The sequence below is a fragment of the Daucus carota genome, chromosome 6, assembly GCF_001625215.2.
Source record: "Daucus carota subsp. sativus chromosome 6, DH1 v3.0, whole genome shotgun sequence".
In the NCBI taxonomy this organism is placed as follows: domain Eukaryota; kingdom Viridiplantae; phylum Streptophyta; class Magnoliopsida; order Apiales; family Apiaceae; genus Daucus; species Daucus carota.
Window position 1 is genome coordinate 30,213,855 of NC_030386.2, and position 27,682 is coordinate 30,241,536.

Genomic DNA, 27,682 nt, shown 5'->3' on the forward strand with positions numbered 1-27,682 from the left:
ACTCATAGTGTACATGTGTCCTTGATTTCAGCCATCACATTTTCATTCTTCTATCTTCGGGACCGTTCGGGCAAGTTTAAAAAAATTGATTCTGTGCTTAAAGTAAAGAAGTGGATTAGAAGTGAGAAGTAAATAAATTAATAAAGTGTTTGGAAAAAAGATAGAAGCTGTGAGAGAGAAGGTAGTATTCTCAGCTTCTTAAAAATACTTCTACTTATTTAGACAAACGGATCAATAGAAGTAGAAGCTGAGAAGCAACTTTCACTTCTCGTTACCAAACAGGGGCTTCAACTCCTTTAAAATTCTAAAATCATTGGGCCAACTGCCCCCAAAACTCGTAGTGTACATGTGTGCCCGGTTCGAGTCATCAATTTTTCATTCTTCTTTCTCTCCTTAGCAAATTAAACTCTTCTTTCTTTCGTCATCTTTCATATTTACCAGTTTTCTAATAAAATCAAGATCCGATCATTTTTGGATGAGTTTCCGTAGAGTACTTTATTATCAAGGTTGTTGGTCGTGATTATCTTTTTTGGATGTTATTGTATTATATTCAAATATTTCTGTGTGTATTGTATGAATTTCGGTAACTTTTCTAAAAAGAACTTACATGATACTTTGATTAATTCGTAAGACTTGCATCAAATATGAGACCGTGGTGATTACCGTAAAAATTCACTTTTCACAACAAAATTGTTCACATTTTTGGTACATTTGTTGTCATAATATTAGTTGATGTAAGTGATAGTTTTGAATATTAGGCTATAGATGGTACTTGTGTGAATGTCAATTTTAATACAGTTATGTTCACAGCTGATGTAAGTTAGATTGTTCGAGATGTCATTGTAATAATTTTCAAATTAAAAATTTTCGATACTCTATATGTTAAACGATGTAGAAATAAATCGGTTATTTATTGAGTTCGCTTTCTTTTTCATAATCATGTTGTAGCTGAGTCGAATGGATAGTATAAATTTTCCATAACATTTGAATTGAAAATGAGAATAAAAATAAATATTAATTCATAAAATGGGGTTTGGGCTTACGGGAACAAAAGGGCAGGATGAACAAAAATTTAAATATTAGATATATTTTAATTTAAATTTCATTTTAGTCACCCAATCAAATATTTAAACATCATGTTCCATCTCGGGTAGTTGCAGGCCAGAACTAGGCGTAGCACGTGGAAGTTGGAACCTAATTAACTGGACAGGAGCATCATGGCAGATTTCTTTCTGCTTCCTTTTTTCTCTTATGATTTTGGTGCTTTGATTTATAAGAACAGATCACAAAACGCAGTTCCATGCCTAATATGTAGTTGCTATCAAATGTTTACAATTGAGACTGAATCCAACTTTTCCAGATTAAGATTGGAGCAGATGAAACGAGACGTCTGGCTCATTGGGCCGGCAACCGGCTCATGGACCTTGGAATATGTAATTTATGCGGGTCTGGCTTGTTTAAAGGCCGGCCTATACCTGAAACAATTTAAAGCCTGTTTGGGCAGCTTCAAGCTAGGAATTAAAGCTGTTTCTAATTTTAAACCGAAACACGTCTATGTAATAAGTCAGAAGTCGGCTTAAAGTCAAAAATAAGTTAGAAACTGACTTAAAGCCAGAAGTTAGTTTGAGGTACTTTTTTCAACGACTTAATTTTTTTGAACTTTTTTTCCGATAAAAATTACCCTTAAGTCACAAGTTACTCATAAAACACTTTTATTTTTATTATTATATTTGTAATAACCCATAAACCGTTAATAATTCAAAATTATCCAAACAGACATTTTAAATTCCCAGTTTATCAAATAAGTCACGTTAAGTCATAAGTTATAAGCTCAGCTAAACGATTTCTTAATTTTATGAGTAGTTCAATATTATAATAGGCTGGAACCAAAATTTATTAATGTATTTTGTTTCGATGGTCTGAAGATTGATTATATTTTAACAGTTTGTCTTGTGTGTACTCATGGGCACATGTTAAGCGCAGAAATTTTTGCATTTAGATCATTTTGATTGGTGTATTTGCAGGGGGTCCACCATTATTAAGAAGTAGAGCCAATCAAAATGATCTAAACACAAAATTTCCGCGCTTAGCATGTGCCCATGGGCACACCATAGAAAAACCAATATTTTAAATACAATATATTATGTTATATGTATATCAAAACTTTAGTTTTATGTTTCTTTTCAAAATTTATAAAGAAAAATATTTTTTGTTTTTATATTTATTTGCACAATATACATTTCCAATTTTAATTTATATCATGATTCATGTGTTTCAAAATTATATTTTAAATACACAGCACAGTAGAAAATGATACACTATATGTCTATATGTGGACAGTGGGCCACGTGTCTAACAAGCAGCTATAGACCACGTCTTAAACAATTTACAGAAAAGCAGTTATATAGTCTCATTTATAAATTGCAGCTGAGATTAAAAGTTACCCGGTTACGATGATTATAAAGTTCCTCGAACTATTACTCGCCTCTTTTTTTTTCTTTCAAAAATTGCCTTTAACTTTCATTGTTTTCTTTCATCTTCACTTATTTAATTCCATTCCTCCAAACATGCACGATCAGACAGTGCCAAAACTCCATCAAAGAGAGTTCTGAATAATGAGGCCGAGTCATTTTCAGGAAAAAGCGAACAAATTATATAGCTATAGCTTTCCAAACTGCAGCTCAGTCCATATCTAAAAGTTACCTTGCAGACAAGAATCCTATTGTTGCGCACACTGCATCACTGCATGTCAAATTGTAGATGTAAGAGAGAGTTGATTCCGTTTGCAGTAGTCAAATTATTGTACAATCTTTCAGAATCTGCTACACCATGGTCCAGAATATTGTTAGCAGCATACGTCCAGTCGAAAAAAATTGTCCAACATTAAAAATCCTAGAATGTGACAATCTTCCGCTCAATGATATTGTAGGACTCCTGTATATACATCAAAAAATTTAGGTTAACCTGTCCGGCGTTTTTTTTCCGTTGTATCCTACTAACATCCGGCGTTCCCGGACCCTTATTATGTAACGCTACAGTACTGTTACAATGCTAAAAACTTGTAAACAAGGACCTTGTTATATAGAAAGATCAAACAAGAAATAAGACTTAAGCATCACCTTCTGATGTAGGACTCCTTATCTGCTTGAACTGCAATTCAAGAGCATTCTCTCAGTCCTGTCAACAATATATAACGGTCTGATCATGGATATGGATCAGCGAATGAGTGTGCTCTCGGAATCCAGTCAAATTCTACCATAAAACCTTGGACATTAGGGATAGTGGTTTAGCCTAAAAGCAGTAGCACTGTTGTTTCATCAATAGTTCACTAATCAAACACAATCTCTTCTCAGATCATCAGCCCATCTGCTAACAGTTGAAGAATGTCATAGGCCACAACTTTCTCCAAGCTTTCACATAATTATTCACTAAAAGATAGAAAGACAGGACCCTGACGTCCCACCTGCACCTGATGCAAGAACTCTGTGAAGCTATAATGCGGGGCACAAAGAAAATTAGCTTCTATTTTGGCACAATTATTTTTGCTAAATTACAAATTACTTTCTTTCTTTTGTTTTTGTGATAATTACAAATTAGCTTTTGCTTTCACCCGAAATATTGCGCCTAGTAGGGTATGTCTGATTATAGTGACGGACCCAATCTCAGTACGGTCTAGGTTGATAAGCTCCAAAAAGGTTTATACAAACAAATTTAAATCTATTATGTTAAAATGCTGTATTTCAAGAAAGTTTTGCATTCTATTTGTAAGCAAAAATGGACAAGGTTCATCCCGGGAGATTAAAAAAATAGCTTCATTTGAATATCATTTGGTTGATGAATCTTCCAAAGGCCAGAGAATGTAGCAGTTTTTTGGTCGGAGTACTGAAATTGCATTTGCTTCTGAAGGAAATTTCTTTAAATGTTCTGAATATTAGTAGCGATATTTCTTAGTTTTGTTTCCAGACACATTATATAGACTTCTTATGTGGAATTTTGCAATGCCGCACTGAAATTTTTGGTCATGAACCACTTAAAAATTCTTTTAAATCATGACACACTGTAAATGTGTTAATATTTCCGTAGTGGATTCATGTCTGGTACACGGCTATTTCTAATTTTAGCATGGCTGGTACCTGGTTGTACATTGAAGTCATATTCCAATGTCACCGTGTAGCATTGTGTGCCTTGTGTTTAATCATCCACAACCACAATGACAGTATCAGCTGCATTTTCAAGTTCAGAAGCAAATGTGTCCTGCATCTATTGTGTCACTTCCATATTGATTCGTTTTTATGGATCTGACGCTTCACCAAGGCTTTGCGCTGTTGTTCATTTATTATTTTGCGATGAAAATGACAAAGAATAAAACTCAAAATGAAGAGAAGGATCCTCTGGTGAAATTCTTAATCTGCATTCCTCTCACTATTTTTAATGCAAATCATTGGGCTCGATTATCTCTTATTTTTAGCTGCCCATTGGCTTTGCTTGACCAGAAGCTAGATAATGGAGATCAGACGAGTCATGTTATAGCATGGATTTCAGGTGGGCAAACTGATGTAATACTTTGCCCTCGCAGTTGCAAGTTAAGCAGCCGATTGGCTTTGCTTGACCTGCAGTAAAATTCAAATAATTTACTCCTGAAACCAGCATCTTCTTTGAGTCAATATAAAATTTAAAAATAACAAACTGTTCTGCAAACTTTGATAATCAGATAAGTTGAAGCTTTTCTAAAGTAGCAAAGAACTCGTAAAGCAAATGAGCATCCGAGCATAAATAAAAGCTACTAGTACTCAAGCAACTGCAGCAGAACTAAGCTGTAGCTTTCCAGAGCAACTACTGATATGAAAGAGGCTGTACAAAATTACCAGTTTCATCTAAACAATGTTATCAGCAGCATCTAACAGGATATTCAGATGCAAAGCACAAGGACCACCAGACTTGCATTTCTGGCCCCTTCTCAATAACCATTCTTATTTATTCAAAAGAAAGAAAATTTCCGAGATAAACCAGCCTCTTTGCTTATCATGATAATTAAACAGCATCAGTAAATGTCTCGTCGTATATCTAGACATGGGTCCGCCATGCATGGGAAATACTAACTACATAAACGCATTGGAATTTTAAGAAATCTGCAGAACCTCAACAACATTAAGTGATAACACCCTTTATAACATTTTGCATCGATCCACACTCTTTAAGTAATAGTATACTATATGAAGGATTTCAATCTGATGATACTCTTTAAGAGAAAAGGGATGCATGGTATCTAAAAAACAGCTTAAATCAAAATTTGGATACAAGAAATAAGAAATAGAATTACAGTACTCGATAGACTTCTTTCTCAAAATCTTCGGAGGATACCAGCTACTCCTAAAACCTATGTGCTTCTATCAGATAGTAGCATCTCGTAAACGAGGCAGGAAGAAACTTTAAGTATTTCAATTAGGCTATGATTTTCTCAAATAAGCATAATCTGTTGTCAGCAAGCTTCGACTTGTATGCAGATTTTTTGTACTCAAACCAAGTGAACTCCTTGTACAAACTGTTGCTATTTCCTTGCTTGAGCAGTGAAGGCAATGGGGCAATCTTCTCACTCAACGGTGGTCCTCCAAAATATATCATTGATACTCTTGATTTATGACTGTTTGCCAGAACCCTGTGCCGCACACTTTTAAATCTCCCATTGGTCATCACCTGTACAGTCAATTTATAAGAAAACCCCATCAAACAGACTGTAATGAATAACAAGGATATGTCCTTTTCCCAAAAACAAAGACTATATGGCTGCTTAAATGCACTCGTACCACAGTACATATTTTTAAAAATTACCATGCAGACAGAACCCTATATAGCATGCCCCTCAATATCAAGTTGATACTTTAAATAGATATATTTCAAGAATCCACAGAGATTCACATGACTCACCTTCTCAATCATTTTATAACAACCTGTGGTCCATCACACACACACACACAGAGAGACAGAGAGAGAGAGAGAGAGAGAGAGAGAGAGAGAGAGAGATGCTACTAGATATACAGATAAAGTTGAATTCATTAAAGTATTTATTTCGAAGATTGTAGAAACTGCAAGATATTATTGTATCAAAGCAAGAAGCCCACAAACTTGGCATCAACTATATAGAACTGAAATTCACTATTGTGGTAGGGTTTCCTTTATATTTTACCTGCAAGGAGTCACCGACATTGATGAAAAATGAGTCTTGGTCTGCTGGAACTGAAATCCAAGAGCCTTCTTCCAATGATATCTGAAGGCCTGATGTGTTATTGGATCTCAAAATTGATATGATTTGTGGATCAGTGTGTTCTCCGAAACCAATCAAATTTTTACCATTATGCATTGGACATGGTGGATAGTGATTCAGCCTAAAAACAGAGTCACTCTGCTTATCCATCAAGAGTTCACTAAAAACATTTTTTTGCTGAATCATTAGCCCGTCTGCCAGCATTTCAAGGATGTCACAGGCCATCTTTTTCACCTCTTTTACATAATTATTCACACACAAACTGCAATAACATCGAGAAAGCTCCGGTTAGTAAATAAAACTAAATTTTATGACTGCCATGAAAAGGTTTTTCAGTCTTTGTTACCTAAAGTTTTCAGGGGTTTCACCAACAACTGATGCAATTCTTTGACAATCATTCTCAGAATTTGTGGACAAGAGAAGGTATTCAACCCATCCCACGTCGCCATTCGGGCCAATGCTTTTATTTCCATAGCCAACAGGGTCAGGAGGCCCTGCCTTCTCTTTCTCAGACATGGGTGAAGAAAAAAACTCAATTGCTTTCGATTCAAGTTTGGATATAAATTGAGTAGGAATGCCATGGTTGATGACTTTAAAAATGCCGAATTCTTCGCAGGCCTTAACAAGACATGATTTTGAGTCAGGCTGAGAGAGGTCAATGAGGGGAATCAATGTGTTGGCAGACTGCTTAGAATTCACTACACAAAACTGTTCAATCTTTGGAGATTGCTTAGACATGACAACCATAGTTTTGAATGAGAGAATGTAAAGATTTAAGAATGTAATGGTGTGGAATGATGACTTGTATAAGTACTGGTTTAGTAAAGAAATAGGTGAAGATACGAAAATGCTGTACTATGTTTGGTTGTGCAGAGATAGGTGAAGGGTATGGTGGTTTTGCTTGCCTATTTATAGATGTGAGATGGGAAAGAGATTTTGGTGCAACAAGGTAAGGTGGTCTGTGCCCTTTGTTTGAGATATGCTGAAGTATATAAAATGATCTTATTTATACTCGCTTCATACAGCTATCTTTTTACAGTTTTTCTCATGTTGGCAGGTGTTTTAGAGTGTATAAAGTATAACTTTTTAGAATTTTTTAAGTTTTTTCCGGTATTTAGAAGAGTATCTATATTATACATATATATAATTTTTACTATATATTCTCTCCGTCCTATCAGCCTTCTTCCTTTTTTCCTTCTTCCTTTTTTCTAAACTAACTCATCGTACTATTAGGACTGTAAATGAGTTGATACGCTCGATAACCGCTCGATGTTCGGTTCGAAAAAAGCTCGGTTTGATCTCGGTTCGATTCATAAACGAGTCGATCTTGAGCACAATTTTAAGATTCGTTTTATAAACGAGCTGAACTTGAGCACAGTAGAGTTCGACTCGATAGTTCGCGAACAGGTTCGAATTATGAGTTCGTAAACATGGTTCGTGAACTTGGCTCGTGAACCTGGCTCGTGCACATGGCTCGTGGATGTGGGAGTTTTATTAATGGATGATTTATTATGAATTTATGATTCTTTAGAGCATAAATTAAAATATTGTTAGAATTTTAATTTATTTTTTTAATTAAATTAAATAACAAACAAGCTCGTAAATAAATTTATGAGCATAAGCTAGCTCATTAGCAAAGTTTATTAAACAAGCCCGTGAACAAAATTAATGAGCGGTTGATGAACAAAAATTTGTGAGACATATTCATGAGCGTAAGTTAATGAGCGGTTCGTGAGCAAAAACTCGCGACACAACTCGTGAGACATGTTCGTGAGTGGTTCGTGAACAGAATTGTTTCTTAATGAGTCGATACTCAAACAGTATTTTTGGCTCGATCCAAGCTCGAGTTCGAGTTCGTTAATTTTTTAACAAACGATACACGAGCACCCTAGAATTCGGCTCGGCTCGACTCATTTACACCCCTACGTACTATGACATAGTAATATTACAGTATCGGGCTGATATACGGCGGGAATACAGTACCGTATATCTCCGTACATCAGCCCGATATTGTACTATGTAATAGTATATATTCCCTACATTATAGTTGTGTTATTTGCACGTATTTCGAGTTTCTTATAAAGTACTCCCTCCGTCCCCCTGAGTTGTATACATTGGGGGACGGGGACGCGGCACAGACTTTAATGCTCTTGTAAAGTGTAGTTGTGTAATTTATTTTTGAAATTTTCTTTTTCTGAATTAAAGTTTGGATGTTATATTTTTATTCAGAAAAAGAAAATTTCAAAAATAAGTTACGGCACTGTATTTTATAAGAGCATTGAAATGCGTGTCGAGCAGTTGAAAAGAAACGTATACAATTAAATGGGACAGAGGGAGTATTGTTTTATAATGATTTTTTAAAATTGTATATTTTTTTAATAAAAAACCTAAATTTTGTTCAGGAAAAAGTTCATAAAAAATGTTATAAAAATAATACCTCTTAAAAACTGTTAAAATAATGTATAAATCAATATCAATATACTTATATAAAGGAGAAGCGAGGGGCGTCTAGGTGGCGCCTCTCACATCGCTCCGTTCTATTTTTCTAATTTTCTGAAATTTCTGGATGAAAATATCAAAAATTAGAACTACTTTTTTTAGTTTCGGGTATATTAGAAGCAAGTTTCAGAATCTGATTTTGTTTCAGATTATTTATGGAATATAGTAGCTTGAAAGTTTTAATCTGATTTTGTTTCGGATTATTATATTAGAAGCAAGTTTCAGAATCTGATTTTGTTTCAGATTATTTATGGAATATAGTAGCTTGAAAGTTTTAATCTGATTTTGTTTCGGATTATTTAATTATGGGAAATATAGATTATTTATGGAATACAATAACTTGAAAATTTTATTCTGATTTTGTTCAGATTATTTAATTATGGAAAAGAGTAGCAAACAAGTATCTCTGCACCTATAAATACCCGTATAGATCGTAGGGTTTTGGATTATCTAAACACAACCTCCTCTCTCAATACCACAAACCTACCTCTTTCTCGTGATAGTTCTCTTACTCGATCTCGATTTTTAAAGGAGAAGCGAGGGGGCGTGTAGGTGGCGCCTCTCACATCGCTCCGTTCTATTTTTCTAATTTTCTGAAATTTTTGGATAAAAAATATCAAAAATTAGAATTATCTTTCTCTTGCTCGATTCTTCTGCAACGATAAGTGAAGGCTGTTTATACAGTATTAAGAAAAACAAAGATTGTTGCAAACAAAGGTAGTTATAGACCGTTATATCGGAGTCCACAAATCCAAACACGGAAAAGAATATAGTCTTGACATGATATTGATGGTTGATATCAACAAAATAAACTGTTAGTGATGTATGTTTGTTGGTTATTCTTTTATAATATATGTTTTGTTCATCAGACATGTTTGTTGTCGTTAATTTTTATATGATTTACTTTGTATACAGAAAAAAATTATTCATGCATTATCTGTTTGCTCCGTTCAAGCAGCTTTTAAGAGGGTAGTTATAGACCGCTATCTCACAGATTTAAGTTAGATGTTTTTGTGCACAATCAATCAAAAAAATTGGAGGAAAGTGACAATGCAAGAACATGATTACTTTTCAAAAAAAATAATTAAGATTCGTCATGCTTTAAATTGTTAATTACGTGTAAAAATTTATTTTCATTTTTTCACCATGAACTATAGTCCAATTTTGCAATTTTATATATTAGTATTGGTATTATATCAAGATTTTTATAATATAAATTTATTTTATCGTACAAATATTAACTTTGAAACATTAATATACTTTTTATAGACCGCCAAAAAATATTTTATTCTATAAATATTAATATTGAATCATTAATATAATTTTTATAGGCCGCCGCAACGCGCGGCTTATCAACTAGTCAATATACTTATATAAAGGAGAAGCGAGGGGCGTGTAGGTGTCGCCTCTCACATCGCTCCGTTCTATTTTTCTAATTTTCTCGAATTTTTGGATGAAAAATATCAAAAATTAGAGTTACCTTTTTTAGTTTCGGGTATATTAGAAGCAAGTTTCAGAATCTGATTTTGTTTCGGATTATTTATGGAATATAGTAGCTTGAAAGTTTTAATCTGATTTTGTTTCAGATTATTTAATTATGGGAAAGACAAATTATTTATGGAATATAGTAGCTTGAAAATTTTGATCTGATTTTGTCAAATTATTTAATTATGGGAAAGAGTAGCAAACAAGTCTCTCTGCACCTATAAATACCTGCATAGATCGTAGAGTTTTGGATCATCTACAAACAACCTCCTCTCTCAATACCACAAACCTACCTGATAGTTCTCTTACTCGATTTTTAAAGGATAAACGAGGGGCATGTAGGTGGCGCCTCTCACATCGCTCCGTTCTATTTTTCTAATTTTCTAAGATTTTTGGATGAAAAATATCAAAAATTAGAAATACCTTTCTCTTGCTCGATTTCTAACTCGGGGTTGTCGTTCTTCCAACAATAAGTGAAGGCTGTTTATACAGTAAAGGTTGTTGCAAGCAAATTAAGTTATAGACCGTTATATTGGAGTCGACAAATCCAAATACGGGAAAAGAATATAGTCTTGACATGATAATGGTTGATGTCAATAAATTAACTATTGGTGATGTATGTTTTTCGGTTATTCTTTTATAATATTTGTTTTGTTCATCGGACATGTTTGTTGTTGTTAATTTTTATATTATTTACTTTGTATACATAAAAAAATTATTCATGCATTATCTGTTTGCTCCGTTCAAGCAACTTTTAAGAGGGTAGTTATATTTAAGTTAGATGTTTTTGTGCACAATCACTCCAAAAAAATTGGAGGAAGGTGACAATGTATGAACATGATTACTTTTCAAAAAAAAAAACAAAAAAAATTAAGATTCGTCATACTTTAAATTGTTAATTACGTGTATAAATATATTTTCATTTTTCATCATGAATTATAGTCCAAGTTTGCAATTTTATATATTAGTATTGGTATTACATCAAGATTTTATAATATAAATTTATTTTATCCTACAAATATTAACTTTGAAACATTAATATATTTTTTATAGATAATCATAAAATTATTTTATTCCACAAATATTAATATTAAATTATTAATATAATTTTTATAACCCGCCGCAACGCGCGGCTTCTCAACTAGTTTAATATGAGCGGGAATAACACAAAACAACGGGGAACAAAGGGTGGAATGACAACGTTGCCCTGTCAAAATACACAATAAAATCCGGAAAAGAATGGGATTATAACCGAACTAAAGCAATGTCGTGTCACAAATGTCATCCACTAGTACCGGTATGGTGGGGGGCGGATATGTTATAACAGATGACGTGGCTTCTTTATAATCATGTATTTTCCATGTCGGCTTCAACTTTATTCTTTACTCAAGTTGCTCATTTTAGTCCACGTCACGCTGTTCTTCCCCACCCCATGCAATATATTTAAAAAATCGAATTAAATTCCATTTTTTATAAAATATATTATCGAAAAACACAAATTTAAGACATTTACTTGAGAAAAACTAATGGTCTTTCATGTTCTGTCGTAAAACCACTTAAATTTGTTAAAATATTAAATACTTCTCATTAACTGAAGTCAATCTTTATAAATGGAAACTATGGGTCGTTTGCAGGGACGGATACAGGGTGGGGGCAGTGGGGTACTTGCCCCCACTGACTTTCAGCTTAAATCCATATCTCTACTACTAATTTAATCAAATGCTTAAGTTGCCCCCACGGTTAGTATGTTGTACGTTCTCACTATAGGTGCAGGTTCGATTCCTCAGGACATTTGTGTAGTTGATTATTTAGTTTTTTGCCCTTGAAAAAAAGAAGCAGAAGCTGTGAGAGAGAAGGTAGACTTCTCAGCTTTTTAAAAGTGATTCTACTTTTTTATACACAGATCAAGAAAAGCAGAAGAAGTCAGAAACAACTCCAAACTTCTTGTGAACAAACACCACCTATGTTGTGAGCCAAATTAATGGAAGTGGATTGTGAATTGACCGGAAGTTTCTATTGTTGCTTTTGTCACAAATATCTGAATTGATTAGGAGCATCTATTGTTGTTTGTAACAAAAATCTGCAGCTACTTGCTACTTGTGCTTTACAACGTGATTCTCATCAACAATACTATTCCTGTTTCCTCCACTGACATGTGTATTTATAAATTACCAGCATTGCCAGTTATATAAAATTTTCAGTTAAAAATATTTTATAAGAATTATATATTATATATAAAAACTTATCAATTCTGATGAGAAACTTTTTTTGATTAAAAAGTTATTCTGATTATATTTGTCGGACAATTTTAGATTAATTTATTCGAGTTGCATAACAAAATTTCATAAAATTCTCTTATCATATTAAAATAATTTAATTCACAACAATTTAAAATAAAAATTACATATTTTATTTAAAATATAATCAATCAAATTTTATCCGACCACGAAGTAATATAATTTTATATTTTATATAATTGATATTTAATATCATTTTTGCCAGTTTTCAGGATTGTTGAAAAGATCTTGCATGTCATTGAACTTTCTTTATTCATGTCAAATCGAATCGAATAACTGGACTTTGGCTGCTTTGCCGCACAACTCCCTCAGATTATTAAATAAATCATTTATGCGAAAATTTTAAATTTCATACTTAGATAATAATAATAATTATTATTATTATTATAAACGAATATAACGAATGCTGTGTTACAGAAATCGGGAATCGGACCTAATCGGCTGAGCTACCGATTCAGGGATTAATCGGAAATCGGGGATCAATCGGAAGGATTAATCGGAGTGAAAATCGGATATATTTTAATATTAAAATATTTAGTTATTATTATATTAGCTATTTAGTAACTATTATATTTGTTATATTCATAAACTCTATAATTATTCATATTTAAGTAATATAGTATTTTAATTTTAATAATTTATCATATATACTTCGATTAAGGATATATATAAGGATTAATCGGATTTCAAAGATCGAATTGGTGGCCGACCTTGCAGGGGATTAATCGGGGATTAATCGGTTAAATCGGGGATTTTTAGAACAGTGCGAATGCATGTTCACGGTTACTTCCGTACGAGGTTTAAAAAGTGGCTTTATATTACGCATAACTTCTGGAGAATTATTATGAAAAATATAGGAAATTGATAAATAAGCTTCACATTTTACTATTTAAGCTCCAATTTCATATTTTATACCACATTTACCCATGCTTTCTACACATGTTTCATCCATATTATAGGTGATTATGCTATTTGGGTAAAAGAAAAAAATTGAAATGGAGTTTAAATAGTAAAATTTGGAGCTTATTTATCAATTTCTAAAATATATTGTAAAATTGATATTTAGGGTTTAGCTGATCTTTTCACTGAATTCAAAGTTTAGCCAATTTACAGACTCATCTTGAATTGAATTTGAATTTATAATGAGCCCCAGCGGATTATTAGTCGAAGGCGATTATTATAAGATGAAGATACAATATGTTTGATGGATTGAACTGGCGGCCGTTTAGGTATTATCAAGTTCCGTTTAGATATTTCTTCTAATTCTTCATGGCGTCAAGCCGTCAATTGCTTTGATTTACAAACTATCGATCCACAAAAGGAAGAAGATAATACACCTGTGCATGGTCCTATTTTGCAAGATATAATCAACAAGTAGGCCAAATTTAATCAGAAGACATCTCTTACAACTTAATTATATGCTACGGACCCGTTTCTTTGTTCATAATGCAGCTCCATATAGTATTCATTACCCCTTACTTACTCATGTCACGTCTATAATTTTGTTAGGTGCATTAAGAATCCATGATTACATGAAGGTTCTTTCGATTTCTGAATGTATCTTTTTGTTGTTGGAATATATATTAAGGTTTTGGATAGTTTAATCCTCAATATTTTGAGAATATATTAATATGTCTTCAATATTTTAACTCGGCCGATTCAACTCTCCAAATAGGTGATATATTTCGAGTAGACCTCAATACTAGGAAGAGTAAAAAAAAGATATATGACAGAGGGTAAACATGACAATTACTGTTGAAGATTAAGTTGTCCGCTTCTTTTAACCCAAAAGAATATATTAAATGTTCTTTTTAACCCATGAAAATATATTAGATATATAATTTAACGTTTTTAATCCTTAATGTTTAATGTCCTTTTAACCCTCACGAGTGTGAAATGTCATAATTGAATCGGTTGAATTAAAATATTGAGACCGTATCAGTACACACCCAAAATATTGAGAATCAAAAGAGCATTTAGCATGTATATTATTCCATTCGTCCCACTCAATTATATATATTGGATGTGGACACAGAGACTAAACATTGTTCGTTGCAAACGTGCAAATGAGAATAGAATACTATTATCTTAACGGTTTTTCTATTGTGTGCTCATGGGCGCACACACTAAACACAAAATTTAATAAAGTCCTCTTGTTTTAATTGGCCTACACTCTTGAATAATGGTGGATCCCTGCAACTACAACAACCACACCAATCAAAAACATCCAATTTCATTGATTTCAGTGCTTAACATGTGTATATGAGCACACTCTAGATAAATCTTTATCTTAAATATATACGCTCTGTCCAAACAATTGTATATATTGGGTTGGAACACGGAAACTCTGAAAATGTGTAAAAAAAAATGAGTAAAGTTAGATGAAAAATAGATAAAGTGATGAAATTAATTTATATTTAACAGTAGATTTGAGAATATGAGGGAAAGTATTTGGTTTAATAATATTTTATATTATATATTATTATTGAATAGAGATAGTGGGAAGAAAGCTGTGGATATGATAATATTTTATATTATTAAATTATTATTTTATAATATATCGAAATGAATGGGGAGCAGTAGGCAGAGTAGTTAGCCAGGTTGTAGGATGGTACCATTATAATTGGTGGTTTTATATAAGATGTCCCCCAGTCTTGTCAAATAATTTGGTAACAGGAGTATGAAAGATGGGATGTGACTTGTGAGCGTAGAATATATATGATATTAAATAATTAACAAAAATATTTTGAAGCTTATTATTATAATTTCAATAAATATAATTTCTAATATTTTTTTGATAAAATAAATATAAATGTCAGTCAAAATTTAATTAATTTAACTAATTAAAAGTCAAATATTCAAAATCGGGAACATATAATAAAGTATAGAAGAAAACAGTCAAGTTTTCGAATTAACATTAATTCAAATGACGTGAGGCAGCTGTGAATAATTTAAATATGACATTAATGTGAATTTAGAATTGGTGCATTTTATTTTATTATGACATGATCAGTTATAAAATGTCATGTATAATCTAGAGCCGTTTAAACATCTAATCTAATCACAGAATTTTAGGATTTTTTTAAAAACCGAAATATCGTACTTAATTGGTGAAGTCACTGAATAAGAATTAATCGAAGATTAATTAGATTGATGAAATTAATCAGATGATTAATTGGATAATCAATTATTTAATTAGTTTGATAAGTTACGGAACATGGATTAATGGGTGATTAATCAAAATTAATCAACTAAAGTTTTGATTGGATAAGTCATAAGATGTTGTTAATGTCTATTCGCAAATCTTGTGTGCATAAATTTCAATGAGAGATCGGCGGTACTATTTTTTAAGAGATTCTTTAATCATAAACTTTTTGTGTATTTCATCACAATTTCGCATCAGACCTGTCTCGTTTCACCTCGAAGCCGGATTGCAGCACCAAAGAGTCTATTATTATAGTCTCTCTCTAAATGAATAAACAACTGAAAACAACGGCAATTTTATTTATATTACGACAGTTGTGTTATCAATAACCTTAAACAAGACCAAACCAGTACAATTGATACTAGCATCCTTTCTTGTAAGTTTTAGTCTGAATGTATTTTTTTTCTTCTCACACACTGTTCATATATGCCGATTTATAAGTGCATAGCCGAACTAATTTGTCTTTATGACTATTCAAGTCCAATATTTTTTTAAACCTATATAGAAGGTTCTGAATGCATATATATCTCCAGTTGCACTTCTTCATTTTGTTCACATTTCTGGAATCTTCTATGAACAAGATCCCTGTCTTCTCTCGATCCTTACGGTTACAGAGACTACTACTAGACCTGAAACCCCTGTTCACAAGTGTTCGTCGACTTTTGGTGCGACTTCAGTTGTCTCATCATCAGGCATCAGCACTATATTATATGGGAATATGATGTAGTTAAAGTAACTCATCCTTGATGTTATATGGGAATATGAGCAAGTCCAATGCTAGATGCTATATATCTATTGCTATTGCTATAATATAGCATCAAAAAGTGTTTTTTGGTGCTAAAATAAAACTTGCACTCCAATGCTAAGTTCTATAACTTGTTTCAAATTTAACCAACTCATTAACTTTTACCTAACTTCTATATAGAACCAACTCTTTAACTTTTACCTAACTCATTAACTCATTAACTAGTTTCCAATTTCTATTTATTGATGATGTGGCAACATGGATGGATCCATCCTTGGTTTCAAATATAGAACCAAGGATGCATCTATGCATGGATGCATCCAAATATAGCACCCCTTTGGAGTTGAGTTTTTTTACTTTTGATGCTATAATATAGCAATAGAACCAAGTATAGCATTGCATTGGAGTTGCTCTAAACTACGAACACCACGAAGTCCTTATGTAACTCATTAATCTACAACAAACATGAACGGGTTAATACTAATCAATCATGCAAGCCAACAGTGAAATTAAAAACTCATTTGTTACTCCAACAAAATCTAAACATTTGTAAATATACTCTTTCACACATATCCTAAACAATATCGATATAGTGTACAAAGACACCTTTATTTCCCTTGATTCATTATAGAACTTCTCTAAGCACTTCAGAATAAACTTTGTATATCAATAAGAACCATGTCTATATTATAAAATGAGTCCCCTACCGTTGATCCTGTGACATAGAACCAAATGAGTTCTTGGATATCTGTAAAACTTACCTAGGTATAAACAGTATTTCCCGAGATAAGAATTTTATTATCGTATGACGTATGATTTTAGTTCCGTGGTAATTGGAACTCTCAGTATCACATTCGGTTTATATAAAAGAACTAAATGTAGTCTGACCTTGTGAAAAAACTGAACTCTGCCTCACAGCTCGCATTCCTTTAATGTACAACTCTCTACCAAGCTATCGAAGATTAAAATGTTAACAAAACTAACAGTCATTCATAAGCATCCCTACCTATAATGTTGTGTTTAGTTGGGGTGAATGAATTCAGGAGGAATGGAATGAAATTTAAACTATGTTATAAGCAATTGTTTATAAATCTTAGCTCTTCCTCCATTCCATTCCTTATACCCTCTACTAGACATCACACAACCCCAATTTAGGAAGGAATGGCCCATTCCCTACTATACTCAATTTCTTTTCAAATCTCATCATAACAATTTTGCACTCACTCGATTTTTTTCAAAACTTTCCTCCTGCCTCTATTATTTTCATTTATATTTAGTCATTCCATTCTCCCCAACCAAACACAACATAAGAGAATGATAACACAATTTGTACTCTTAGGTTGAATCTTCATGGCATTCTGTACTTGTTTATATTGTTAGGACTTAGAGAGCCATAGATAAAACTTAATCGACCATAGATAAAGCTTTGGCAAATTGCAAGGCTCGGGTATTAATATAAGAAAAGTAAAACCTTAATTGTTACTTTACACTATAATATGGCTGTATTGTTATTTGTGTAACTAATGTAACTAATAAGCTAATGTTCATATTTCTGTAACAACAGCATAAGAGAAAACCATGATGTCGAAATTCTGATGGAATTTTTATATATTTCTCTGTTTACAGTTGAATTCATTTGAAATTACTTTTTTCTTGTATGATCTAATTATATATTGTATATTAAAGGCACTCACAAAATATTATTGATCTTTATTTTTAATAGAATTGCTCTTAATATGTATTAGTAAATATTGTTTAAAATTATTTTGTGAGTATATCATTTTATAATAAAATAGCATCTATGGTTATAATATATTAGAGGATATTAGCTTTTGAGAATCACAAAAGCACCCCCCCCCCCCCCCAACCCCAAGATACAGTTATGGAGAAGCAGAACAGATTCTGAAAATCAGGGACAGCCAAACAGTATAATCAGAAACTTACCTTGTAAATAGTGTTTATCGAGTCTAGTTTGTTTAGCAGTAGTGTAAGTCATTTGTTTGAAAATCCTTCTGCTTCATTTCGTCAACAATATGCCTCAAACTACTTCTAATGTCTGCAAATTCCATATGGGATTGATCACCCGAAAGAAACAATAAGATCTTGTCCTTTACAATGATCCAGCTGCATCCAGGATTCTTTTTAATCCCTTTCAGTTTTTTAAGTATCCTCACTTGTTCCTCATCCTCCTTTTTACCTGCAATAGAGTAGAGGTCTGATAAGACCACGTAAGGTGTTGCGTTATTAGGATCCAAGTCAGACAGATGTTGAGCTGCGACCTTTGCAATATCAACCCGTAAAAATGTTCTACTTGCAGCAAGGAGAGCACCCCAGACTCCACAATGAGGCTCAACTGGCATGGAATAAATTAACTTGAAAGCATCATTCAGCAAACCAGCTCTTCCAAGGAGGTCAACCATGCATGCGTAATGATCAGGACCAGGTTCGATGTTATATGAGCATTTCATGGACCTGAAGTGGTGCCACCCTTCTTCCACCAGCCCCACATGAGTGCAGGCTGACAGTACTCCAAGGAATGTAATTTCATTTGGACTTACACATTTCTCTTCCATTTTTCTGAACAATAAAAGTGCTTCATTTCCATAACCATTTTGAGAATATCCGGTAAGCATCGAGTTAAAAGAAACAACATTTGGGTCACTGATGGATTTGAAAACCCTGCAGGCATCACCGAGGCTTCCACACTTAGAGTACATTGAGACCAGCGTGTTTTGGATGGACAAATCATATTCCATATCCATTTTCACAACATGAGCATGTAACTGCTGGCCTTGGTTTAAGATTGCCAAACTAGCTGACGAACTGAGTACACTGCTTAAAGTATGAGGATTTGGTCTAACATCTCTACGGAGCATATTCATAAACCAGTAGATAGCCTTTTCATATTCTCTATTATTCTCCAATCCTGAAATAACGGCAGTCCAGGCAATAGCATCGCGTTGATCAGGCATCATTTCAAACAATTCAATAAATTTCTGAGTTGACCCACTGCTAGAAAACCCCTTTATCACAGTAGTCCAGGAAACTACATCTTTATCAGGCATTTGCTTAAAGAGTTCAAAAGCCCCATCAATGTCACCAGCTTGAACATACCCAGCAATAATAGAATTCCAAGACACTGTGTTCTTTTTGTCAATCACATGAAAAATGTTAGCAGCTGCATCTACACAACCAAATCTACAATACATGGTAATAACTGTATTTCCCAAAAAGACATCAAAACCTAATCCCATGTGCAAAACTAAAGCATGTAGTTGACAAGCCTCTACATATCTACCAAGCCTTCCACAAGCTTCAAACAGTATAGTCAATGTATTACAATTAACCTCTACACTATCTTCATGTCTCATATGCACAAACAATCCGAATCCATCTTCAAAGCACTCCAACTTCAAATACCCATGAATCATAGTACTCCATGTAACCACGTTTCTCTCCGTCATTCTATTAAACAATTCTCTCGCTTCACTAATTCTCCCTTCTTTGCAATACCCATCAAGCATTGAGCTCCAAGTAACCACATTTTTCTCCCCCATACCCTCAAAAACTCTCACCGCCTCCTCCAACTTCCCCATCTTTACATACCCAGATATCAAAACATTCGAAGAAACCGGATCACGCAAACTCAACGGCACTTCATTATACAGCTTTTCAGCCTTATCAAACCTCCCAGCCTGAACAAGCCCATTCAACATCGCCCCATAAGAAACTGCATTCCTCTCAGGCATTCCAAGAAATATCCGAAGGGTTTCATCTACCCCAACCCTATTACGTATATAACCCGATAAAATCGCGTTCCACGACTCAACACTTCTCTCAGGCATTTTATCAAACACTTGACGAGCTTTCTTGATTAGACCATTCCCAGCGTACGCTGTGAGCATGGCAGTCCAGGAAATAATGTTTTTGCAGGGCATGCGATTAAAAACAAACTCGGCTTGTTTGATATCACCGGATCTGGCATGCTTAGAGATGAGGGAGTTAGAGTAAATGATAGCTCGCGTGGTTTTTCTTGAGAGGGGAGAAGCTGAAAAGAAGCGGAGAGAGATGCGCGTACAACCTCGCTTGGGTGACAACATTTGAATCAAGGCACCCCAAACACAAACACGGCGATTATATTCACTTATATAGCTGTTACAGTCTCTTTCCCGCGCGAACCGCGCCTTCAAATTTGTTTTTTTTTTTTTTACAAATCAAATTTGTTTTTTTGGTAATCATGAATAATGATTAATTGAATTGTTGCTAAAAAAAATGATTAATTGAATTAGAACATATCCAACCATACAAACCCCTTAGCTAAAAAGTGAGTTGACATTCCAAATATAAAAAGTTTAGCCAACTTGTTGAAAAAATCATATTCCAACCACGTGAATCTGTTATCTATAATTTTAGTCAACCTCCTGTGGATAACTATATTTGTCGAACCTCTACAGGTCTGTAAAATATCTGTAGAATGATTACATATCATTTATTATCATATTAAACTAATATATTCTATTTTAACAAACTAAAATATTAATAATATTCTATTTTTAAATTATAACCAACGAATATAACCAATACTGTTGAAGTACAATGTCTTACAGGTTGAGCAAATTTTACATAATGTCTTACAGGTTCAATTTAACCAACGATTATAGCCAACGCCGTTGGAATGCTCTTACTATTAATTTCTAATGGGTCAATAATGTTGGCCGGGAAGGCGAGTTCAACAATATGTTAAAACGATATCTATAAAACTAAAAATATTCATGAAAATTAAATATTTCAATAATAAAATATTAGAATATTATGTCTTAGTTTTGATATACTGTTATGCATTATTCAAAATTTTATCAATAAAAACCTGGTTTCATCCTTTTAACAAGTCTATCTCTTTTCATCTTTTCACTTCCCTCTATAACAATTCAAATATATTATTATTTTAATAAGAATGCACATGTTGCTGAAATTCAACATCAAAATAATGTTCTAAATCATTACTTTTCCTGGTTTTAAATAAATAAATCATTACTTCGTATATTACACACCTGTAACAAATTACACAACTAATTGAAATCTTTTAATATTTCTTACAAAAAATCGGTTTTGATATAAAGAAAGCATAAACAACCATACTTACGCAGAAACAACTTGTCTATATCAAGAACTTGTTATATATGTACCTTTGCCTTCAAGAATCAATTTAGTCAAGGTATAATTTAATCAATCACAAAAATAATGCTAAACCACTAAGGGGTCGTTTGGTTCACGAGACAGTATGGGTTTGGAATCAGGAATCGGGTTAAGCTGGTATGGGGTTGAGGAATCATTCTTGATATCTTGTGTTTGGTTTAGTACCGGAATGAAAATAAATAATTTATGTACTGGAATGAAAATAAATAATTAGTAATAACTAATATTACTAATTAATAGTAAATAAAAATAAGTATAACTTATTTCAATTCTCAAAAAAAAAAAAGTATAACTTATTTCAAATTAAAAAATATCATATTTAATTTATGTGTTTTGAGATTGTATTTAACTTTATAAATAAAAATTATTAATAAAATTTTCATTTGATACCTCATACCCCTCTCTCATACCCACCTCCCCCCTAAGGTATCAAATCTAATTCCAAGTGGGTTTGAGGTATGGGTATCAGATTATAAAAATAAACAACCAAACATCAGGTATGGATTTGGAATGAACAAAACCCATACCTGATACCAGAATCAGCTGAACCAAACGACCCCTAATACAGTTAAGCTGCGGAAATGTGAGGCTAGTTATTTTATGTGTTTGGGCTCTTTTGTAATTATGGATCATATCAAGCATTATTAGAGCATCTCCAACCATACAAACCCCTTAGCTAAAAAATGAGTTGTCATTCCAAATATAAAAAATTTAGCCAACCTGTTGAAAAAATCATACTCCAACCACGTGAACCTGTTTTCTATAATTTTAGCCAACCTCCTATGGATGATTATATTTGTCGAACATCTACATGTCTGTAAGAAATCTGTAGGATGATTGCACATCATTTATTACCATATTAAACTGATATATTCTATTCTAACAAACTAAAATATTAATAACATTCTACTTTTAAATTATAGTCAACCAATATAGCTAAAACCATTGAAGTACAATGTCTTACAGGTTCAACAAATTTTACATAATGTCTTACAGGTTCAATTTAGCCAACGATTATAGCCAACACCGTTGGAGATGCTCTTATTCACCAAAAAAAGCATAAACAGCTAATTATCAAACATCAAAATTCACATAGATGGAATTGGATATTTGGATGGTACATCTCCATAATAGAAACTTGGTTGGTGTGGGAGCTTCCTTGAAACAAAAAACAATTCTATATCAAGATCCACCTAAGCTGTCTACATACATGTACGAGTGTCTACTACTCCCTCCGTCCCTCCCATTTCTTATCGAATGGGTTGGGCACGGAGGTTAAGAAATATGAATAAAGTAGTGGAAAAGAGAAAGAAAAATGGGTGAAGTGGTAGGACCCATTGATTTTTAATGCATAAAAAGAAGATAGTGGAGTAAAAGTAGTGTGAAAAGGAAAGAAAAGTGAAGAAGTGGTGGGACCCATTGACTATTTTTGGTAAGTTTTGAAATGTAAAGAATTGGATGGGACACCCAAAAAAGGAAAGTGTAAAGAAATGGAAGGGACGGAGGGAGTAATTAAAAACAGATCTTCATGCAATCATTTTTCAGTTGGAACAAATAATTAAAGGCCTAGTTTGAAGAATTACAATATATAAGTGGGTGTGAAGAGCATCTCCAACGGTGTTGGTTATAATCGTTGGCTAAACTGGATCTGTAAGATGTCATGTAAAATTTGCTGAACCTGTAAGACATTTCGCTTCAATGGTATTGGCTATATTGGTTGGTTATAATTTAAAAATAGTATGTTATTAATATTTTAGATTGTTAAAATAGAAAATATCAGTTCAATTTGTTAATAAATGATGTGCAATTTTCCTACAGATTTCTTACAGACCTGTAGAGGTTCGACAAATTTAGCCATCCATAGGAAGTTGACTAAATTTATAGACAACAGATCACTATGGTTAGAGTGTGAACTTTTGAATTGGTTGGCTAAATTTTTTATTTTTGGCATGACAACTCACTTTTTAGCTAAGGGGTTTTCATGGTTGGAGATGCTCTAAAAGAACAACTTTAAGTCACTTGAGGAGATAGATTTATATACATTCTTGTAAGCTTTTTTTAAATTAAAGCAGACATCAACTGAACTATATTCCTCTTGTTAGGAACCATCAAGTGAACCGTTTTCGCAGGCACATGGCGTTGCCTGTGATACCACCACCAATAAATAATGTGAATTATATTCTAAATCATTTTTGGGGATATTCCCTAATTCCCGTTTTTTAATCAAGTACTTCGGGCTAGACATTTGGGCAACTACAAGTAGTTTAATACAGACACTTTCTCAACTTGCATACGCCGTTGAGCAAGTTCGAATTAAAATCAGTTTCGTTATATAAACAAATGAGTTTAAGTTAGAATCAGTTTTCAGAGTTTAATTGATTAGACTCTAATTGATACATATTCTGCACATTTTATAGAGACAAGAATAGTGTTTAAGTTGTTATTCATACAAATGTACTATCTTGAATAGATCCGATTCAATAATTTGAACTTATTTTTGTAGACAGGACTCGTATATAAGTTATTCAAGCAAATGTAAGTATATTATAGGCCAGACTCAATAATCTCGAAGTCTGTGCAAAATTAAGATATTAATTTTTAACATAAAGTTATAAATTTAATATATATGGGTACTGGTCCCTGGCATGTGATTGCCAGGAACATGTTAAATAACACATAGTTTTTTGACTGTTGGATGAATATCCAGCGGTCAGGATTATAACATTTTTCTTAATCCGTCTAGCGCTTTTTAACCGCTAGACGGGGATAACGGTGAGCGCTAGACGGGGATAACGGTCAGAAAACCATGGGCCAGTTAACCAGTCCACAGCTATCGATGACTGTGGACCAGGACCCAATATCAATACCCTTTATTAATAAGCGAAACCACATTTCGGTGGAACATCGGTACTTTTAGTACCAAAATTTGGTCACTTTCATATTAATTAGGATTTTATAATCATTATTATACTATTATCAAAAGACTTCTATATTGAATAGGATTTTATATTAAAGACCTCAATATTCATTAGGACAGCGAAAGACTTCTATATTAATTAGAATTTTATGTAAAGACTTCTATATTGATTCGGATTTTATTATTAAAAATTTCAATATTGGTCGGATTTTATTATTAAAAATTTCAATATTGGTTAAGATTATTATACTACTATAAAAAGATTTTTATGGTGTTTAGAATTTTGTAATATAACAGTTATCCTATCCGCACAGTTAAATCGCTAACAATTTAACTTACGAAACAATTCTATAAAATTCATATCAAAATTTCGCTATCATCATATTATTTTTTATTTAACAATTACTATTATAAAAAAAACTTCTATATTTGACAGGATTTTATATTATAACAATTATCTCACTAATAAAAATATATTCCCAACAAAATTATTTGTTTTAAATTTTTAAAACTCAAATAATTTAATATACGGAACAACTCTATAAATCTTTTAGCATGCTTCAGAGTTCAAATAAATAAGGAGTTCATATTGATATTAATGTAATATCCAATCAATAGAATAATAATGTCAACGGAATTATTCGTTTTAATTTTTAAAAATCATACAATTTAATTTATGATAAATTTATAAATTTTGTATCATATTTCATAATTAAAATAAACAAGATTCAATATTGATACTAAAGTACCTGATCATATATTTTTTTAATAATTATTATTATTATTATTATCATTCAGTATTTTTTAGAAGATTGCCATAAGGGGGTGGTAACACTACTTGACAAATAAGAACTCAAAGAAAAGGAAGTCATTGTCCATATTACAACATATAATAAAAGAACCGAAAATCTAGACATACGTCAAATATTCGTTTTAATTTTTAAAATTCATACAATTTAATTTACGAAACAAAACTATAAAATTTCTATCATATTTCAGAATTAAAAACCTCAATATTCATTAGGACAGTGAAAGACTTCTATATTGATTCGGATTTTATTATTAAAAATTTCAATATTGGTTAAGATTATTATACTACTATAAAAACATTTCTATGGTGTTTAGGATTTTGTAATATAACATTTATCCTATCCGCACAGTTAAATCGCTAACAATTTAACTTATGAAATAATTCTATAAAATTCATATCAAAATTTTGCTATCATCATTTTTTTATTTAACAATTATTACTGTTATCAAAAAACTTCTATATTTGACAGAATTTTGTATTGTAACAATTATCTTACTAATAAAAATATATTATCAACAAAATTATTTGTTTTAATTTTTTAAAACTCAAATAATTTAATATACGGAACAACTCTATAAATCTTTTAGCATGCTTCAGAATTCAAATAAATAAGGAGTTCAAATTGATATCAACATAATATCCTATCACTAGAATAATAATGTCAACGAAATTATTTATTTTAATTTTTAAAAATCATACAATTTAATTTACGATAAATTTATAGAATTTATATCATATTTCATAATTAAAATAAACAAGATTCAATATTGATACTAAAGTACCGAAAAACCTGGTCATATATTTTTTTAATAAATAATAATTATTATCATTCAATATTTTTCAGAAAATTGCGATAAAGACGAATAAGTCGATGGTAAATGACTTGACAAATAGAAACTCAAAGAAGATGAAGTCATTGTCCATATTGCAACATATAATTAAAGAACCGAAACTCTAGACATACGTCAAATATTCGTTTTAATTTTTAAAACTCATACAATTCAATTTACGAAACAAATTTATAAAATTTCTATCATATTTCAGAATTAAAATAAACAAGATTCAATATTGATATCAAAGTACCAAAAAATCTGGTCATATATTTTTTAATAATAATAATCATTATCATTCAAGTGTTTTTCAGAATATTGCCATAAAGACGAATAAGGCGGTGGTAACACTGACTTGACAAATTGAAACTCAAAGAAAATGAAGTTAATGTACATATTGCAACATATAATAAAAGAACCGAAACTCTAGACATACGTCAAAATATTTGATATCAAATTAGTTTTGAAAAGTTAATTAATTTTGTCAAAGTTACAATATTAGTTTATCAAACAACTACAACAACTGTTAGATCTACAAAAACTCCAACTAGAATTATATATAATGTTTGCCTATTAAATGAATAAAATAATTGCGACTTAAAATTCTAAATTTTTGTTCAAAATTAAAAACGCTATAAACGAACTTATATGTGTTGATCTTGAATATTATTTTCACAATTTAATAATCATCAAACAACATAGTAATTTTACTAAAATAAAACATACTATTAGAGTTAAGTTCCATAAAATCCGCAATTAAGCCATAGTAAGTAACAGTCATAATCTTTTAGTTTAATCATAAATAATATCTTTAATTATTCAAATCAATATACTTATATAAAGGAGAAGCGAGGGGCGTGTAGGTGGCACCTCTCACATCGCTCCGTTCTATTTTTCTAATTTTCTGGAACTTTTGGATGAAAAATATTAAAAATTAGAACTACCTTTTTTAGTTTCGGGTATATTAAAGCAAGTTTCAGAATCTGATTTTGTTTCAAATTATTTATGGAATATAGTAGCTTGAAAGTTTTAATCTGATTTTATTTCAAATTATTTAATTATGGGAAAGACAAATTATTTAAGGAATATAGTAGCTTGAAAATTTTAATCTGATTTTGTTTCAGATTATTTAATTATGGGAAAGAGTAGCACACAAGTCTCTCTATACCTATAAATACCCCTATAGATTGTAGGGTTTTGTATCATCTAAACACAACCTTCTCTATCTCAATATCACAACCTACATCTTTCTGGTGATAGTTCTCTTGCTCAATTTTTAAAAGAGAAGCGAGGGGCATGTAGGTGGCGCCTCTCACATCGCTCCGTTCTATTATTCTAATTTTCTGGAATTTTTGGATGAAAAATATCAAAAATTCGAACTGCCTTTTTTTAGTTTTGGGTATATATATTAGAAGCAAGTTTTAGAATCTGATTT

General features: G+C 32.0%; 2 protein-coding genes and 1 long non-coding RNA gene across 4 annotated transcripts; all 3 read right to left on the reverse strand.

Annotated features, from left to right (window-relative positions):
- Window positions 1–2,281: 2,281 nt before the first annotated feature.
- LOC108226974 (uncharacterized) lies at window positions 2,282–3,600 on the reverse strand. The gene is made up of 3 exons (XR_001807767.2): window positions 3,120–3,600; window positions 2,704–2,934; window positions 2,282–2,608 (listed from the first exon to the last, which is right to left on the reverse strand). It is a non-coding gene; the product is annotated as an uncharacterized LOC108226974 (long non-coding RNA).
- Window positions 3,601–5,262: 1,662 nt separating this feature from the next.
- On the reverse strand, window positions 5,263–7,248 carry LOC108225584 (gibberellin 2-beta-dioxygenase 1). The gene is made up of 3 exons (XM_017400487.2): window positions 6,609–7,248; window positions 6,185–6,524; window positions 5,263–5,694 (listed from the first exon to the last, which is right to left on the reverse strand). Exons 1-3 carry the CDS (start codon window positions 7,007–7,009, stop codon window positions 5,443–5,445), a joined length of 993 nt encoding a protein of 330 aa, XP_017255976.1. The 5' UTR covers window positions 7,010–7,248; the 3' UTR covers window positions 5,263–5,442.
- An 8,785-nt stretch (window positions 7,249–16,033) lies between these two features.
- On the reverse strand, window positions 16,034–20,882 carry LOC108225582 (pentatricopeptide repeat-containing protein At1g53600, mitochondrial). 2 transcript variants are annotated; one of them, XM_064078930.1, is made up of 2 exons: window positions 18,438–20,882; window positions 16,034–16,449 (listed from the first exon to the last, which is right to left on the reverse strand). In XM_064078930.1, exon 1 carries the CDS (start codon window positions 20,591–20,593, stop codon window positions 18,470–18,472), a length of 2,124 nt encoding a protein of 707 aa, XP_063935000.1. In that variant the 5' UTR covers window positions 20,594–20,882; the 3' UTR covers window positions 16,034–16,449; window positions 18,438–18,469. The 2 variants fall into 2 exon arrangements, with proteins under 2 accessions (XP_063935000.1, XP_017255974.1); XM_017400485.2 differs by lacking the exon at window positions 16,034–16,449 and adding an exon at window positions 16,910–16,947.
- Between the last annotated feature and the right edge of the window lie 6,800 nt (window positions 20,883–27,682).

Excerpts from the sequence above, each read along its gene's own strand:
- LOC108225582 (XM_064078930.1), bottom strand. The coding sequence starts at position 20,593 with ATGTTGTCACCCAAGCGAGGTTGTACGCGCATCTCTCTCCGCTTCTTT.
- LOC108225584 (XM_017400487.2), bottom strand. The coding sequence starts at position 7,009 with ATGGTTGTCATGTCTAAGCAATCTCCAAAGATTGAACAGTTTTGTGTA. Across the intron at positions 6,525-6,608 it reads GAAACCCCTGAAAACTTTAG|TTTGTGTGTGAATAATTATG; the intron begins GTAACAAAGACT and ends ATGTTATTGCAG. Across the intron at positions 5,695-6,184 it reads ATGTCGGTGACTCCTTGCAG|GTGATGACCAATGGGAGATT; the intron begins GTAAAATATAAA and ends TTGACTGTACAG.